Genomic DNA, 16,779 nt, shown 5'->3' on the forward strand with positions numbered 1-16,779 from the left:
CCAGGTCTCGTTGCACATCCCCTTTTTCTAGTCTGCCGCCATTCAGATAATATTCTGCCTTCGTGTTTTTGCCCGCATAACGGATAACTTCACATTTATCCACATTATACTGCATCTGCCATGTATTTGCCCACTCACCGAATCTGTCCAAGTCACCCTGCAGCCTCTGAGCATCCTCCTCACAGCTCATACCGCCACCCAGTTTAGTGTCATCCACAAACTTGGAGATATTACACTCTATTCCTTCATCCAAATCGTTAATGTATATTGTAAAGAGCTGGGGTCCCAGCACTGAGCCCTGCGGCACCCCACTAGTAACTGCCTGCCATTCTGAAAAGGACCCGTTTATCCCGACTCTCTGCTTCCTGTCTGCCAACCAGTTCTCGATCCATGTCAGTACATTTTCCCTAATACCATGCGCATTGATTTTGCACACCAATCTCTTGTGTGGGACCTTGTCAAAAGCCTTTTGAAAGTCCAAATACACCACTTCCACTGGTTCTCCCTTGTCCACTCTACTAGTTACATCCTCAAAAAATTCCAGAAGATTCGTCAAGCATGATTTCCCTTTCATAAATCCATGCTGACTCGGTCCGATCCTGTCACTGCTTTCCAATTGGCTGCTATTTCATCCTTAATGATTGATTCCAACATTTTCCCCACTACTGATATCAGGCCAACCGGTCTATAATTACCCGCTTTCTCTCTCCCTCCTTTTTTAAAAAGTGGCGTTACATTAGCTACCCTCCAGTCCATAGGAACTGATCCAGAGTCGATAGATTGTTGGAAAATGATCACCAATGCATCCACTATTTCTATGGCCACTTCCTTAAGTACTCTGGGATGCAGACTATCAGGACCCGTGGATTTATCGACCTTTAATCCCATCAATTTCCCTAACACAATTTCCCGCCTAATAAGGATATCTTCCAGTTCCTCATTCTCACTAGACCCACTGTCCCCTGGTACACTCGGAAGGTTATTTGTATCTTCCTTTGTGAAGACAGAACTGAAGTATTGGTTCAATTGGTCTGCCATTTCTTTGTTCCCCATTATAAATTCACCTGAATCTGACTGCAAGGGACCTACATTACTAATCTTTTTACTAATCTTTTTCTCTTCACATATTTATCGAAGCTTTTGCAGTCAGTTTTTATGTTCCCTGCAAGCTTCCTCTCATACTCTATTTTCCCCCTCCTAATTAAACCCTTTGTCCTCCTCTGCTGAATTCTAAATTTCTCCCAGTCCTCAGGTTTGTTGCTTTTTCTGGCCAATTTATAAGCCTCCTTGGTTTTAACACTATCCTTAATTTTCCTTGTTAGCCATAGTTGAACCACCTTCCTGGTTTTATTTTTACTCCAGACAGGGATGTACAATTGCTGAAGTTCATCCATGTGATCTTTAAATGTTTGCCATTGCTTATCCACCGTCAACCCTTTAAGTATCCTTTGCCAGTCTATTCTAGCCAATTTATACCTCATACCGTCAAAGTTACCTTTCCTTAAGTTCAGGACCTTAGTTTCCGAATTAACTTTGTCACTCTCCATCTTAATAAGGAATTCTACCATATTATGGCCACTTTCCCCCAAAAGACCTCGCACAACAAGATTGCTAATTAGTCCCTTCTCTACACATCACCCAGTCTAGGATGGTCAGCCCTCTAGTTGGTTCCTCGACATATTGGTCTAGAAAACCATCCCTAATACACTCCAGGAAATCCTCCTCTACCGCATTGCTACCAGTTTGGTTAGCCCAATCTATATGTAGATTAAAGCCGCTCATGATAACTGCTGTACCTTTATTGCACACATCCCTTATTTCTTGTTTGATGCTGTCCCCAATCTCACTACTACTATTTGGTGGTCTATACACAACTCCCACTAGCGTTTTCTGCCCTTTGGTATTCCGTAGCTCCACCCTTTCCGAATCCACATCATCCAGGCTAATGTCCTTCCTTACAATTGCATTGATTTCCTCTTTAACCAGCAACGCATCCCTGCCTCCTTTTCCTTTCTGTCTATCCTTCCTAAATGCTGAATACCCTTGGATGTTGAGTTCCCATGCTTGGTCACCCTGGAGCCATGTCTCCGTGATGCCAATCACATCGTATCCGTTAACTGCTATCTGCGCAGTTAATTCATCCACTTTATTCCAAATACTCCTCGCATTGAGGCACAGAGCCTTCAGGCTTGTCTTTTTAAAACAGTTTGCGCCTTTTGAATCTTGCTATAATGTGACCCTTTTTGCTTTTTGCCTTGGGTTTCTCTGCCCTCCACTTTTACTATTCTCCTTTCTATCTTTTGCTTCTGCCCCCCTTCTATTTCCCTCTGTCTCCCTGCATAGGTTCCCATCCCCCTGGCATATTAGTTTAGCTCCTCCCCAACAGCACTAGCAAACACTCCCCCTAGAACATTGGTTCCGATCCTGCCCAGGTGCAGACTGTCCGGTTTGTACTGGTCCCAACTCCCCCAGAACCAGTTCCAATGTCCCAGGAATTTGAATCCCTCCCTTCTGCACCATTTCTCAAACCACGTATTCATCTGAGCTATCCTGCAATTCCTACTCTGACTAGCACGTGGCATGGGTAGCAATCCTGAGATTACTACTTTTGAGGTCTTACTTTTAAATTCAACTCCTAGCTCCCTAAATTCATCTCGTCAGACCTCATCCTGTTCTTTTACCTATATCGTTGGTACCTTTATGCATCACGACAACTGGCTGTTCACCCTCCCTTTGCAGAATGTCCTGCACCCGCTCCGAGACATCCTTGACCCTTGCACCAGGGAGGCAACATACCATCCTGGAGTCTCGGTTGCGACCGCAGAAACGCCTATCTATTCCCCTTACAATTGAATCCCCTATCACTATTGCTCTCCCACTCTTTTCCTGCCCTCCTGTGCAGCAGAGCCACCCACGGTGCCAGAAACTTGGCTGCTGCTGCTCTCCCCTGATGAGTCATCCTCCTCAACAGTACCCAAAGCGATGTATCTGTTTTACAGGGGATGACTGCAGGGGACCCCTGCACTACCTTCCTGCACTGCTCTTCCTGTTGGTCTTCCATTCCCTATCTGGCTGTGACATTCTTAATTCAAGCACATCCTCTGCCACGGTAGAAAGTCCAAGGGCAATGTTCGCCGTCCATGGTCTACCAGACGTCTTGGCCAGCGACGATGGCCCGTGCTTTACAAACATTGAATTCCAGGACTTCATGGCAGGAAATGTTATCAACCATGTCAGAACGGCACTGTTCAAGCCGGCCTCAAACGGCCAGGCAGAACGAGCAGTGCAGATAATCAAACAGGGGATGCTCAGAATCCAAGGGGGTTCCCTACAAAGCCATTTATCACGTCTCTTGTTGGCCAATAGATCCCGACCACACTCGCTCACAGGGGTTCCACCCGCAGAGCTGCTAATGAAAAGGATGCTCAAAACCAGGTTATCCCTTATACACCCCACCATGAAAAAAATTGTTGAGAGCAGGCGCCAGTCACAATATGACTACCATGACAGGAATACGAGGGCGCGATGTATTGATGTCAGTGACCCTGTCTTTGTCCTCAACTACGCTGCAGGGCCCAAATGGCTCGCAGGCACTGTGATTGCTAAAGAGGGGAATAGGATTCTGGTAGTTAAACTTACCAATGGACAAATCTGCCGCAAACATGTGGATCAAACAAAAAGGAGGCTCAGCAACCCCATAGAAGAAGCAGAGGACGAACACGATATAGAGTTCACTCCACCACAGGTGACCAAACACCGGAACCAAGTGGAGGAGAGCCCAGTCACTGTGGGCAGCCCAGACAGGCCTGAGGCATCGCAAACAGCAGACACTCAGGCCAGCGTCCAACAACCGGAGCCCCAACTCAAGCGCTCTACAAGGGAGTGTAAACCACCAGAGAGACTTAACCTGTGATCCCAATAAGACTTTGGGGGGGGAGGTGATGTAATGTGTTCCACTGTCATTGTAACATGTATAAACTGACCTAAGTTGTACACCGTGAGAACATTGACCACTAGGTGGTGAACTTGTGGGAGACACTCCTAACCTGCACTTTCAGGTATAAAAGGGGAAGCTCCACCCACCTTCATCACTTCAGTGCTGGCTAATAAAGTTACTGGTCACAGAGTGACCTACTCTCAAGTATGGGCCTCGTGTGCATTTATACTGTATAGTAAGGACATATTAATCAGCATGGATTTGTGAAAGGGAAATCATGTTTGACAAATCTTCTAGAATTTTTTGATGATGTAACTAGTAGAGTGGACAAGAGAGAACCAGTAGATGTGGTGTATTTGGACTTTCAAAAGGCTTTTGACAAGGTCTCACACAAGAGATTAGTGTGCAAAATTAAAGCACATGGTATTGACGTAGATAGAGAACTGGTTGGCAGACAGGAAGTAGAGTGTCGGAATAAACGGGTCCTTTACAGAATGGCAGGCAGTGACTAGTGGGGTGCCGCAGGGTTCAGTGCTGGAACCCCAGCTATTTACAATATACATTAATGATTTAGACGAAGGAATTGAATGTAATATCTCCAAGTTTGCAGATGACACTAAGCTGAGTGGCAGTGTGAGCTGTGAGGAGGACGCTAAGAGGCTGCAGGGTGACTTGGACAGGTTAGGTGAGTGGGCAAATGCATGGCAGATGCAATATAATGTGGATAAATGTGAGGTTATCCACTTTGGTGGCAAAAACAGGAAGGCAGAATATTATCTGAATGGTGAGAGATTAGGAAAAGGGGAGGTGCAATGAGACGTGGGTGTCATGGTACATCAGTCATTGAAAGTTGGCATGCAGGTACAGCAGGTGGTGAAGAAGGCAAATGGCATGTTGGCCTTCATAGCGAGAGGATTTGAGTATAGGAGCAGGGAGGTCTTACTACAATTGTACAGGGCCTTGGTGAGGCCACACCTTGAATATTGTGTACAGTTTTGGTCTCCTAATCTGAGGAAGGACATTCTTGCTATTGAGGGAGTGCAGCGAAGGTTCACAAGACTGATTCCCGGGATGGCAGGACTGATATATGAAGAAAGACTGGATCGACTAGGCTTATATTCACTTGAGTTTAGAAGAATGAGAGGGGATGTCATAGAAACATATAAAATTCTGACGGGACTGGACAGGTTAGATGCAGGAAGAATGTTACCGATGTTGGGGAAGTCCAGAACCAGGGGACACAGTCTAAGGATAAGGGGTAAGCCATTTAGGACTGAGATGAGGAAAAACTTCTTCACTCAGAGAATTGTGAACATGTGGAATTCTCTACCACAGAAAGTTGTTGAGGCCAGTTCGTTAGATATATTCAAAAGGGAGGAGGTTGTGGCCCTTATCGCTAAAGGTATCAAGGGGTATGGAGAGAAAGCAGGAATGGGGTACTGAAGTTGCATGATCAGCAATGATCATATTGAATGGTGGTTCAGGCTCGAAGGGCCAAATGTCCTACTCCTGCATCTATTTTCTATGTTTCTACATTTCTACGTTAAACATCAATCTCTGGAACACTGCTGCAAGTAACCCAGGGAGAAAATCAGAGGGGCCTTCAAACAATTGTGTATTTTTTTCAAGTTCTTTGAACACTTTTGTTTATTAGTTAAATAAAATATTGTCGATGGGGAAAAAAGGTGTGTTTGACTGGGCAAGGTGGTTGGAGGTCATTGTGACCTCCAGGAATACGGCCAACCAGAGTTAGCAACCCGAGTCTGGGACGATCACAGCTGGAAGTGGAGGGGAAGGATGGGCCGAGGAGGCCCAAGCTTTCCCTGTTGACCCAACTCCAGGTCCCTGCTTCTTCTGGGCCAGAAGGAACCACACCAAAAATTTTAGAACATAATATTTTCATGGCCTACTTCTGGCCTGTTCCAGGGCTCCAGAACTGGGCGCGAATTCACGCTATTGATCATTAAAATTAAACCAGGGTCTGTTGGGAGGAGGTGAGGGGAGATCCCATCCCGGGTATTGCTTTCACGGTGACTGCCACTGCCCCATGTCACTCTCTCCTGTACCCACTGCCCCGGGTCACTGCCCTCCTGTACCCACTGCCCTGGGTAACTCCCTCCTGCCTCCTGTACCCACTGCCCCGGGTAACTGCCCTCCTGTACCCACTGCCCCGGGTCACTGCCCTCCTGTACCCACTACCCTGGATCCCTCCCTCGTGTACCCACTGCCCCGGGTCAGACCCTCCTGTAGCCACTGCCCCATATCACTCCCTCCTGTAGCCACTGCCCCGTATCACTCCCTCCTGTACCCACTGCCGCAGGTCACTGCCCTCCTGTACCCACTGTCCCGGGTCACTCCCTCCTATACCCACTGCCCCGGGTCACTGCCCTCCTGTACCCACTGCCCCGGGTCACTCCCTCATGTACCCACTGCCCCGGGTCACTGCCCTCCTGTACCCACTGCCCCGGGTCACTCCCTCCTGTACCCACTGCCCCGGGTCACTGCCCTCCTGTATCCACTGCCCCGGGTCACTCCCTCCTCTACCCACTGCCCCGGGTCACTCCCTCCTGTACCCACTGCCCCGGGTCACTCCTTCCTGTACCCACTGCCCCGGGTCAGTCCCTCCTGTACCCACTGCCCTGGGTCACTCCCTCCTGTACCCACTGCCCCAGGTCACTCCCTCCTGTACCCACTGCCCCGGGTCACTCCTTCCTGTACCCACTGCCCCGGGTCAGTCCCTCCTGTACCCACTGCCCCGGGTCACTCCCTCCTGTACCCACTGCCCCGGGTCACTGCCCTCCTGTACCCACTGCCCCGGGTCACTCCCTCCTGTACCCACTGCCCTGGGTCACTCCCTCCTCTACCCACTGCCCCGGGTCACTCCCTCCTGTACCCACTGCCCCGGGTCACTCCCTCCTCTACCCACTGCCCCGGGTCACTCCCTCCTGTACCCACTGCCCCGGGTCACTCCCTCCTGTACCCACTGCCCCGGGTCACTCCCTCCTGTACCCACTGCCCCAGGTCACTCCCTCCTCTACCCACTGCCCCGGGTCACTGCCCTGGGTCGCTGGCTCCACTCCTTCCTGGTGCCTCTCTCCCACTGGCGCAGCCTCTCAAGTTCTGCACTTACTTGATTGGCGCGATGGGCTCCAGTCTTTTCGCCCTGAGTTCCGGTGTCAGCTGCTCCCATTTGAAGTGTAGGCTCCAGTCAAACCCTGGGGAAACCAAACGAGCATTCGATCAGTCACCCCCTTACACCAAGACTGAATTAATGCCCCCTCCCCCACAGCAAGCTGTGCCAATGATGGTGACGGGGTGTGGGGGGGGGGCATTGATGACAGGTATCTTAGCCAAATATTTCTCCATGAAACTCAGCTCCTTAATTTCTTACCCACTCAACATCCAATCCTGACTTTCCCTCCTGACTCCCATGCTAGCTGGCATTGTAAATGGTTCCCTTCATTCAGGCACCATCTTTCTCCTTCTTAACATCTCTATCATCAACTTCGCCCTCAAAATACCCAGCCTCGATTCATCCATCCATCCATCCACTCCAACTACCCCGTCCTATCTCTGACGTCACGTCCCTCTCCAAAGTACTGTAATATGTTGCTATGTCCTGGCTCTCCCACAAGTCCCTGTTCGAAACCCTCCAGTCCGCTTTCCATCCTTTCACCACACTGAAATGCAATGTTCCCTTTAATTTTTTGTAGATGCACGGCCCCTTTAATGGGCCCATTCAAATTTCCACGCATGCGTGGTTTTTCCATTTAAAAGCCAGCGAGCGCCCTGCCCGGGACCCCCAGACCACTGCCTGGCCCCACAGCTTAACGGGAACAAGCCAAAGTCACAAGCAGCATTCTCCATGGTGAGCTATCCTTATCCTCCCCAGTCCCTCTGCAGTGTTTGCCATTCTCCTTGTCACTTCTCCACCATTGGTCTGAGACTGACCTTGCACAGATCTATTCCTATCTCTCTCAAAGCAGCCACTGCATCTCTAACAAGGAACCTCTTTTCCCGCCTCTCTTCTACATGCTGACCTTTGGTGAGATCATCCAGATCCAGAGGCCAGTTTCCACATGTATCCTGAAGACACCCAACTCTACCTCTCGTGACTCCGTGATACAGTTAAAAAAAAATCATTCTTGGGATGTGGCTGTTGCTGGCAAGACCAGCATTTATTGTCCATACACGAGAAGGTGGGGCTTCTTCTTAACTGCTCTAACAGCTGTATCAACCAACAGTTTAAGAGTCAACCAAGTTGGTGTGGGATGGAGTCACGCATAGGCCAAACCGGGTAAGGACACTGTTTACAACAATCCAATAGCTTCATGGTCACTTTTCCTGATACCACCTTTTTATTTCCAGGTATTTAAAACTGAATTTAAATTCTTAATCTGCACCAAGTGGAATTTGAACTAATGTTCAACTGGATTACTAGTCCAGGCCTCTGGATTACTAGTCCAGTAACATAGACGCTACACTACCTCCTTGCTGTCAGCCGGTCCCTCTGACGTCAAGTCTGGGATAAGCTACAGTTTCCTTCAACTTAACATTGTCAAGACTGAAGGGATGATTTTCCCGACTCCATCATAAACTCTGCTCCCTTGCCATCCCTCTGACGTCAAGTCTGGGATAAGCCACAGTTTCCTTCAACTTAACATTGTCAAGACTGAAGGGATGATTTTCCCGACTCCATCATAAACTCTGCTCCCTTGCCAGTAACTCAAAGCTCTCCCTGGCCTTTTGCTCCGTCTGAACCACACCTTCCCAATCTTCCCGTCCTTTTCAACCCAGGGCTCAACTTAAACCTCCCGCCCTCTCCATCACAAAGACCAATTTACTTTCACCTTCACTACATCACCCACCTCCAACCCTACCAAAGTCCCTCACTGCTGAGGCCCTGATCCATGCTTTTATCATCTCCACTATTCCAATGCCTTCTCTCTGGCCTCCCGTCCTGTAGCCTCCACACACACTACAACATGCCCAAAATGGAGCTGCCCACATCCAGTCCCACGGTCAGACTTCTTCATCCATCATCTCTATCCTCAGCACCCTGCACTGGCTCCCTGTCTTGCTACACATCCAATTTAAATTCCTCGACAATTCCCTTCCCAGCCTCACCTCACCCTACCTTTGTACCCTCCTCCAACATTATCTCCCCAACACATATCTGTTATGTCTCAAATAAAGCAATGTGACTGAGTATTGTAGACTTGAGTTAGTGTGACCTTAGTCTCTTTATTCTGACTCCAGAGTGCCGGCACAGCATGGGAGGCCTGCTTATATGCAGTGCTCCCAAGGGATGCTGGGATCCCTTGGGACTCCAACAGATGCGCCCTCTGGTGGCGGCAGGATGCTGGTTACAAGGCGTTGCATACATAACAATAAGAACATAAGAAATAGGAGCAGGAGTAGCCCATTTGGCCCCTCGAGCCTGCTCCGCCATTTAATACGATCAAGGCTGATCTGATCATGGACTCAGGTCCACTTCCCTGCCCACTCCCCATAACTCCTTAATCTCTTATCGGTTAAGAAACTGTCTATCTCTGTCTTAAATTATTTCAATGTCCTGGCTTCCACTGCTCTCTGAGACACCCTTCAGTCTCCTGAATCTGACATTCTGCACATATCTTCTACCTCATCACCATTAGCTGCAGACCTTTAAGCCACCGTAGCCCATCACTTCAGTACGTCCTCCCTATACCCGAACCCACTCCCCTTCCCAGACCCCATCTTTTCCACCTGGTTTTCAGTCACACCCTTCAGCACTTGTAAGCACTCCCGCGAGAGATTGGGGTCCATTTCAATGTCAACTTCCATTTCAGAATCAGCCGCCGTGATTATTTATGTTAAAGATACAGTATAGATACTGGTTCCCGTTGATGACTTTCCATCCTACCTCCCCTCAGATCCGATGAAGCTGCCACATAAGCAAAGGTGTCCATGTTGATGATGTCGATGACAGGACTGAGCACACGGGTTGGATCCTGACACAGAGAATGTACAATAACTAAACACGACAAACATGACTGGCACGACATCATAACCTGGGCCGCAAGCCACCATCACTCAATATGTGATGGACATAGCTCTCCCTTTACTGTGGGTGATGGACATATCTCCCCTTTACTCTGGGTGATGGACATATCTCCCCTTTACTCTGGGTGATGGACATATCTCCCCTTTACTCTGGGTGATGGACATATCTCCCCCTTTACTCTGGGTGATGGACATATCTCCCCCTTTACTCTGGGTGATGGACATATCTCCCCCTTTACTCTGGGTGATGGACATATCTCCCCCTTTACTCTGGGTGATGGACATATCTCCCCCTTTACTCTGGGTGATGGACATATCTCCCCTTTACTCTGGGTGATGGACATATCTCCCCTTTACTCTGGGTGATGGACATATCTCCCCTTTACTCTGGGTGATGGACATATCTCCCCTTTACTCTGGGTGATGGACATATCTCCCCTTTACTGTGGGTGATGGGACATATCTCCCCCTTCACTCTGGGTGATGGACATATCTCCCCCTTCACTCTGGGTGATGGACATATCTCCCCCTTCACTCTGGGTGATGGACATATCTCCCCCTTCACTCTGGGTGATGGACATATCTCCCCCTTCACTCTGGGTGATGGACATATCTCCCCCTTCACTCTGGGTGATAGACATATCTCCCCCTTCACTCTGGGTGATGGACATATTTCCCCTTCACTCTGGGTGATGGACATAAATCTCCCTTTACTCTGGGTGATGGATATATCTCCCCTTTACTCTGGGTGATGGACATAAATCTCCCTTTACTCTGGGTGATGGACATATCTCCCCTTTACTGGGTGATGGACATATCTCCCTTTAATCTGGGTGATGGGGCATATCTCCCCCTTTACTGGGTGATGGACATATCTCCCTTTACTCTGGGTGATGGACATATCTCCCCCTTTACTGGGTGATGGACATATCTCCCTTTAATCTGGGTGATGGGACATATCTCCCTTTACTCTGGGTGATGGACATATCTCCCTTTACTCTGGGTGATGGACATATCTCTCCCTTTACTGGGTGATGGACATATCTCTCCCTTTACTGGGTGATGGACATATCTCTCCCTTTACTGGGTGATGGACATATCTCCCTTTACTCTGGTGATGGGACATATCTCTCCCTTTACTGGGTGATGGACATATCTCCCTTTACTCTGGGTGATGGATATATCTCCCTTTACTCTGGGTGATGGGACATATCTCTCCCTTTACTCTGGGTGCTGGGATGTATCTCACCTCTTTGGTTCTCTGTAGAAGGGGAGGCAGCCAATCTTTGTTGACCTCACAGTGACTGTCCAGGAAGGTGAGTACTCCGGCCTCAGCTGCGTCTGCCCCACGGACACGAGATCTGATTAACCCTGATGGGAAGCAGAACGTTATTGGCGAGAGGCTGTGAGCAATGTCGGGCAAGTTCATTCATTTCTGAGCTGTGGCCTTTACGGTTTAACTCATTCTCTTGTCATAGGTCTGTGTGGGACCCGTCTTGAGGATTGATTTCAGAAATCCCCATATCCCCCACCACCCCCCCCCCCCCAAACTGTCTTGTTCCTGTGTCCTCCCACTTTCTCTGAGGAAGCCCCTCCAACGCTCTCTCCGCTGCTTTTTCTGCTACGGACAACAGTAATGCAGTGAGCCACAAGCCAGAATATCCAAACGGATCAATTGGTCAGCTATCTCAGTCGCCGTGTTTTTTTTATTCGTTCCTGATATGTGGACATCGCTGACATGGCCGGCATTTATTGCCCATTCCTAATTGCCCTTTAGAAGGTGGTGGTGAGCCGCCTTCTTGAACCGCTGCAGTCCGTGTGGTGAAGGTGCTGTACTGACTTTGCCGTAGCGGTTTGGTGCAGCCGAGTGGCTTGCTCGGTCATTTCAGAGGGCAGTTAAGGGTCAACCACATCGTTGTGGGTCTGGAGTCACATATCGGCCAGACCAGGTATGGAATCTTGTTGTGCACAGAGTGACTGCTGCGTTTGCCTGCGTCGGACTTGTTTTACGAGGAATTAGCTGGCCGCAGAGTGCTTTGGGAAACCATGAGGATGGGATAAGGCTCCAGTATAAATGCATTCTCGACCACATCAGCAAGCAGGAGCGCCCTGAGAACCGGCCTCAGTATCGTGGGCCAAGGGCGGGCAAACCTCACCGGGGTTCTCCCCTCCAATCGTCAGCCCCGCTGGGAAGCGCCTGCGTGCAGATGCCGAGTGAGGAGGGGTGAGGTGTTCCATAGTCGAAGAGCCCGATGACACGGGCTAATGAAGAACGCATGCTCGGTGCAATGTCGCTCAACCCCTGCGGACCCACAGCTCAGTGTTGAGCTAGCACGGAGAGGAAGGTGGAAAATAGACGTTTAAATAAGAATTCAAATTGTGCTGTCTTTGGTGTGCCGGGATGGATTTACTGCGTGAACCAGTCCCTCCCTTCCCCCACCCCATCCCTCGAGGAGCTGCCCCTTTAATTAAAGGGGCCGCCCACATTTACAGCCCCGGAGTCCGTGTCACACACAGTCTCGTAAAACAAAAGGCAAAACACTGCGGATGCTGGAACTTTTAAATAAAGGCAGATAATGCTGGAAAACACGCAGCGGGCCATAAAGTTGGTAAAACTACCGACCAATTTCCCGCCACCTCCCAGCTCACCTTCTCGTTGCGCATTCCGCAAACATTTCACCTTCGGGAGTCTGGTCAGCAACCGACAGTCATCCGCTGTAAAAGAAATGAAAGAAAGACTTGGATTTATACACACCTGTAACACCTTTCATGACCACCGGACGTCTCAAAACGCTTGACACCCAATTAAGTTCTTTTGGAGTCACTGTTGTAATGTGGGAAACACAGCAGCCAATTTGCGCTCAGCAAGCTCCCACAAACAGCAATGTGATAATGACCAGATAATCTGTTTTTGTTATGTTGATATTGGCCACGATCTTAGTTGCAGCTTGCGTCTCGAAGACTCGCTGCTGTCTGTTGCTGTTTCGATACTGTTCCCGTTACTGTTCCCAATACTGTTCCCGATACTATTCCGGGGAAGTGATGATTGTATGTTTCCAGTCAAATCATAGAAGGGTTTTGTGATTGGGTCCAGGTAACTTTATGTGTAGCAGTCAAATCAAAGATGGATTTAACTGTGTCAGATTGTGCCGATGCAAATGACCCTTGCATAGGGGTTTGTATTTTGGGATTTGTTATTCCAACATAAATCGTAGAGAACACTTCCGCAGGTCGGGCTATAAAAGAGCTGGAGCGGCGGGCACTGGAACATCATGGCCCCCCCCCACCCCGACCTGTGAGAGAACATCTCCGCAAGTCGGGCTTTAAAAGAGCTGGAACATAGCACTACAACTTCCAGCGTGAGCTGCTTCAAGTGTGCACCAATTTTGAGGTGGCCGGCCATCAAAACGCAGGTCGCTGTTTGGACCGTGGGCAAGAACATTGGCGGGGCCCAGGGACAGCGGAGGAGCGAGAAGGTCAGGGCGGATGAGTAGCAAGAGATTGTGGTGGAGGAGTGGTGAGAGATTGTGGTGGAGGAGTGGTGAGAGATCGTGGTGGAGGAGCGGTGAGAGATTGTGGTGGAGGAGCGGTGAGAGATCGTGGTGGAGGAGCGGTGAGAGATCGTGGTGGAGGAGCGATGAGAGATCGTGGCGGATGAGCAGCAAGAGATTGTGGTGGAGGAGCGGTGAGAGATTGTGGTGGAGGAGCGGTGAGAGATTGTGGTGGAGGAGCGGTGAGAGATCGTGGCGGAGGAGCGGTGAGAGATTGTGGTGGAGGAGCGGTGAGAGATTGTGGTGGAGGAGCGGTGAGAGATTGTGGTGGAGGAGCGGTGAGAGATTGTGGTGGAGGAGCGGTGAGAGATTGTGGTGGAGGAGCGGTGAGAGATTGTGGTGGAGGAGCGGTGAGAGATTGTGGCGGAGGAGCGGTGAGAGATTGTGGCGGAGGAGCGGTGAGAGATTGTGGTGGAGGAGCGGTGAGAGATCATGGCGGAAGAGCGGCGAGAGATCATGGCGGAGGTGCGGCAAATGAAGGTAGAAGAGCCGAGGACCCAGGGGCAGCATGTGTGTGTGCACTAAGTCCGTGCAGCAGAGCAGGTCTCCAGTCGTCTTGGTTAATCCTTGCCACTGGACTAAGACCTAGCTCTGTCAAGCCCGTGTGGTGGCTGGTGTGCAACGGTCACCACACGTTAAAAAAATCCACACACAGGCATCTTCCACCCCTTTCAACTGGAGTTCAGGACTGGAATATCGGGTCCTTCATTGAAACATCTGTGAACTCATGTGATGGCAAGTCATCCTCGTTCGAGGGACCACCAATGATGATGATGATGAAATATTGGCCAGAACACCGGGGATAACTTCCCTGCTCTTCTTCGAAATAGTGCTGTGGGATCTTTTATGTCCACTCGAGGGCCTCGGTTTAACGTTTCATCCGAAAGACGGCACCTCTGATAGTGCAGCACTCCCTCAGCACTGCACTGGAGTGTCAGCCTAGATTTTTATGTTCAAGTCTCTGGAGTAGGACTTGAACCCATGACTTTCTGACTCAGTGGCAAGTCTGCTACCCACTGAGCCACAGCAGACATAAATGTCGGGATAGAATGCCACAAGTTCAGAGCATGTCAGTGTAAGGGTTTTGCTTCTGGACCAGCAACCTAGAGGTTGAGAGTTTGAAACCCACCCTATTGGCAAACTGGGGAATTAAATTTAGTAAAACCTGGAAATTCATGTGTTAGCACCAGGAAATGTTAAAAGAAAAACGGGTTCACTAATGAGCTTCAGGGATGGGAATCTGCCATTACCTACCTGGTCTGAGCCAACATATGACTTCAGTCCCACACTACGTAGGAACATACAGGAGGAGGCCATTCAGCCTCTCTAGCACGTTCTTCCATTCAATTAGATTGTGGCTGATCGGCACCTCACCTCCAGTTACCCACCTTACCTCCATATCGCTTGATAAAAGTCTATCGAACTTGGTCTTGAAAATTCCAATTGACCTACAGCCTTTTTGGGGCGCAAGTTGCAGATATCCAGTACCCTTTGTGTGAAGTAGTGCTTAGTCACTGGATGCCTAACTTTAATTTTAAGAATGTGCTCCCTTGTTGTGCAATCCCCCACCTGAGGAAATAGTTTCTACGTATGCATCCTATTGAATTCCAGCCTCCTTGAGATAAAGGCTGACATTCCATTATCCTATTTAGTTATTTTTTAAGCTTGTCCAGGTAACTCTGAATGACTTGTGATTTGGCCTGGTATGCATCTTGATTGTAAAAGCAATGACAGGTCCATGCCGCAATCTCAGGGTAACTAGTGCTGGGCAAGAAATTCAGGATTGCCCACATCCTGCAAAAAAATACAAAATAGAACAGCTCTTCCCCAATGTCCTGCAGTCTATGGGAATTCCCAACACCACAGAATCAATGGGAATTCCTAACATTCCAGCATCTACAGGAATTCCCAACATCTCACTGTCTACAGGAATTCCCAATGTCCCAGTGTCTATGGGAATTCCCAATGTCCCAGTGTCTACGGAAATTCCCACTGTCCCAGTGTCATCGGGAATTCCCAATGTCCCAGTGTCTATGGGAATTCCCACTGTCCCAGAGTACTTAAGGAAGTGGCCCTAGAAATAGTGGATGCATTGGTGATCATTTTCCATCAGGCTATTGACTCTGGATCAGTTCCTATGGGCTGGAGGGTAGCTAATGTAACACCACTTTTTTAAGAAAGGAGGGAGAGAGAAAACGTGTAATTATAGACCGGTTAGCCTGACATCAGTAGTGGGGAAAATGTTGGAATCAATTATTAAAGATGAAATAGCAGCGCATTTGGAAAGCAGTGACAGGATCGGGTCTAAGTCAGCATGGATTTATGAAAGGGAAATCCTGCTTGACAAATCTTCTAGAGTTTTTTGAGGATGTAACTGGTAGAGTGGACAAGGGAGAACCAGTGGATGTGGTGTATTTGGACTTTCAAAAGAATTTGACAAGGTCCCACACAAGAGATCAGTGTGCGAAATTAAAGCACATGGTATTGGGGGTAATGTACTGACGTGGATAGAGAACTGGTTGGCAGACAGGAAGCAGAGAGTCGGGATAAACGGGTCCTTTTCAGAATGGCAGGCAGTGACTAGTGGGGTGCCGCAGGGCTCAGTTCTGGGACCCCAGCTATTTACAATATACATTAATGATTTAGATGAAGAAATTGAGTGTAGTATCTCCAAGTTTGCAGATGACACTAAGCTGGGTGGCGGTGTGAGCTGTGAGGAGGATGCTAAGAGGCTGCAGGGTGACTTGGACAGGTTAGGTGAGTGGGCAAATGCATGGCAGATGCATAATATTATCTGAATGGCGGCAGATTAAGAAAAGTGGAGGTGCAACAAGACCTGGGTGTCATGGTACATCAGTCATTGAAAGTTGGCATGCAGATACAGCAGGCGGTGAAGAAGGCAAATGGTATGTTGGCCTTCATAGCTCAGGGATTTGAGTATAGGAGCAGGGAGGTCTTACTGCAGTTGTACAGGGCCTTAGTGAGGCCTCACCTGGAATATTTTGTTCAGTTTTGGTCTCCTAATCTGAGGAAGGACATTCTTGCTATTGAGAGAGTGCAGCGAAGGTTCACCAGACTGATTCCCGGGATGGCAGGACTGACAAATGAGGAGAGACAGGATCGACTGGGCCTGTATTCACTGGAGTTTAGAAGGATGAGAGGGGATCTCATAGAAACATATAAAATTCTGACGGGACTGGACAGGTTAGATGCAGGAAGAATGTTCCTGATGTTGGGGAAGTCCAG

At 49.0% G+C, this 16,779-nt stretch overlaps 1 protein-coding gene across 3 annotated transcripts in view; it reads right to left on the reverse strand.

Moving 5' to 3' along the window:
* The window catches only part of galnt14 (UDP-N-acetyl-alpha-D-galactosamine:polypeptide N-acetylgalactosaminyltransferase 14 (GalNAc-T14)), a 162,833-nt gene that overhangs the window by 27,553 nt on the left and 118,501 nt on the right, over positions 1-16,779 (reverse strand). For all 3 annotated transcript variants that reach the window (XM_070884574.1, XM_070884573.1, XM_070884576.1), the window contains 4 exons: positions 12,632-12,697; positions 11,232-11,353; positions 9,843-9,930; positions 7,068-7,152 (listed from right to left, as the gene is read on the reverse strand). In XM_070884574.1, the coding sequence (XP_070740675.1) occupies positions 7,068-7,152; positions 9,843-9,930; positions 11,232-11,353; positions 12,632-12,697 (361 nt within the window). The remainder of the gene's footprint in view (positions 1-7,067; positions 7,153-9,842; positions 9,931-11,231; positions 11,354-12,631; positions 12,698-16,779) is intronic.

This window comes from Pristiophorus japonicus, chromosome 7 (assembly GCF_044704955.1).
Source record: "Pristiophorus japonicus isolate sPriJap1 chromosome 7, sPriJap1.hap1, whole genome shotgun sequence".
In the NCBI taxonomy this organism is placed as follows: domain Eukaryota; kingdom Metazoa; phylum Chordata; class Chondrichthyes; family Pristiophoridae; genus Pristiophorus; species Pristiophorus japonicus.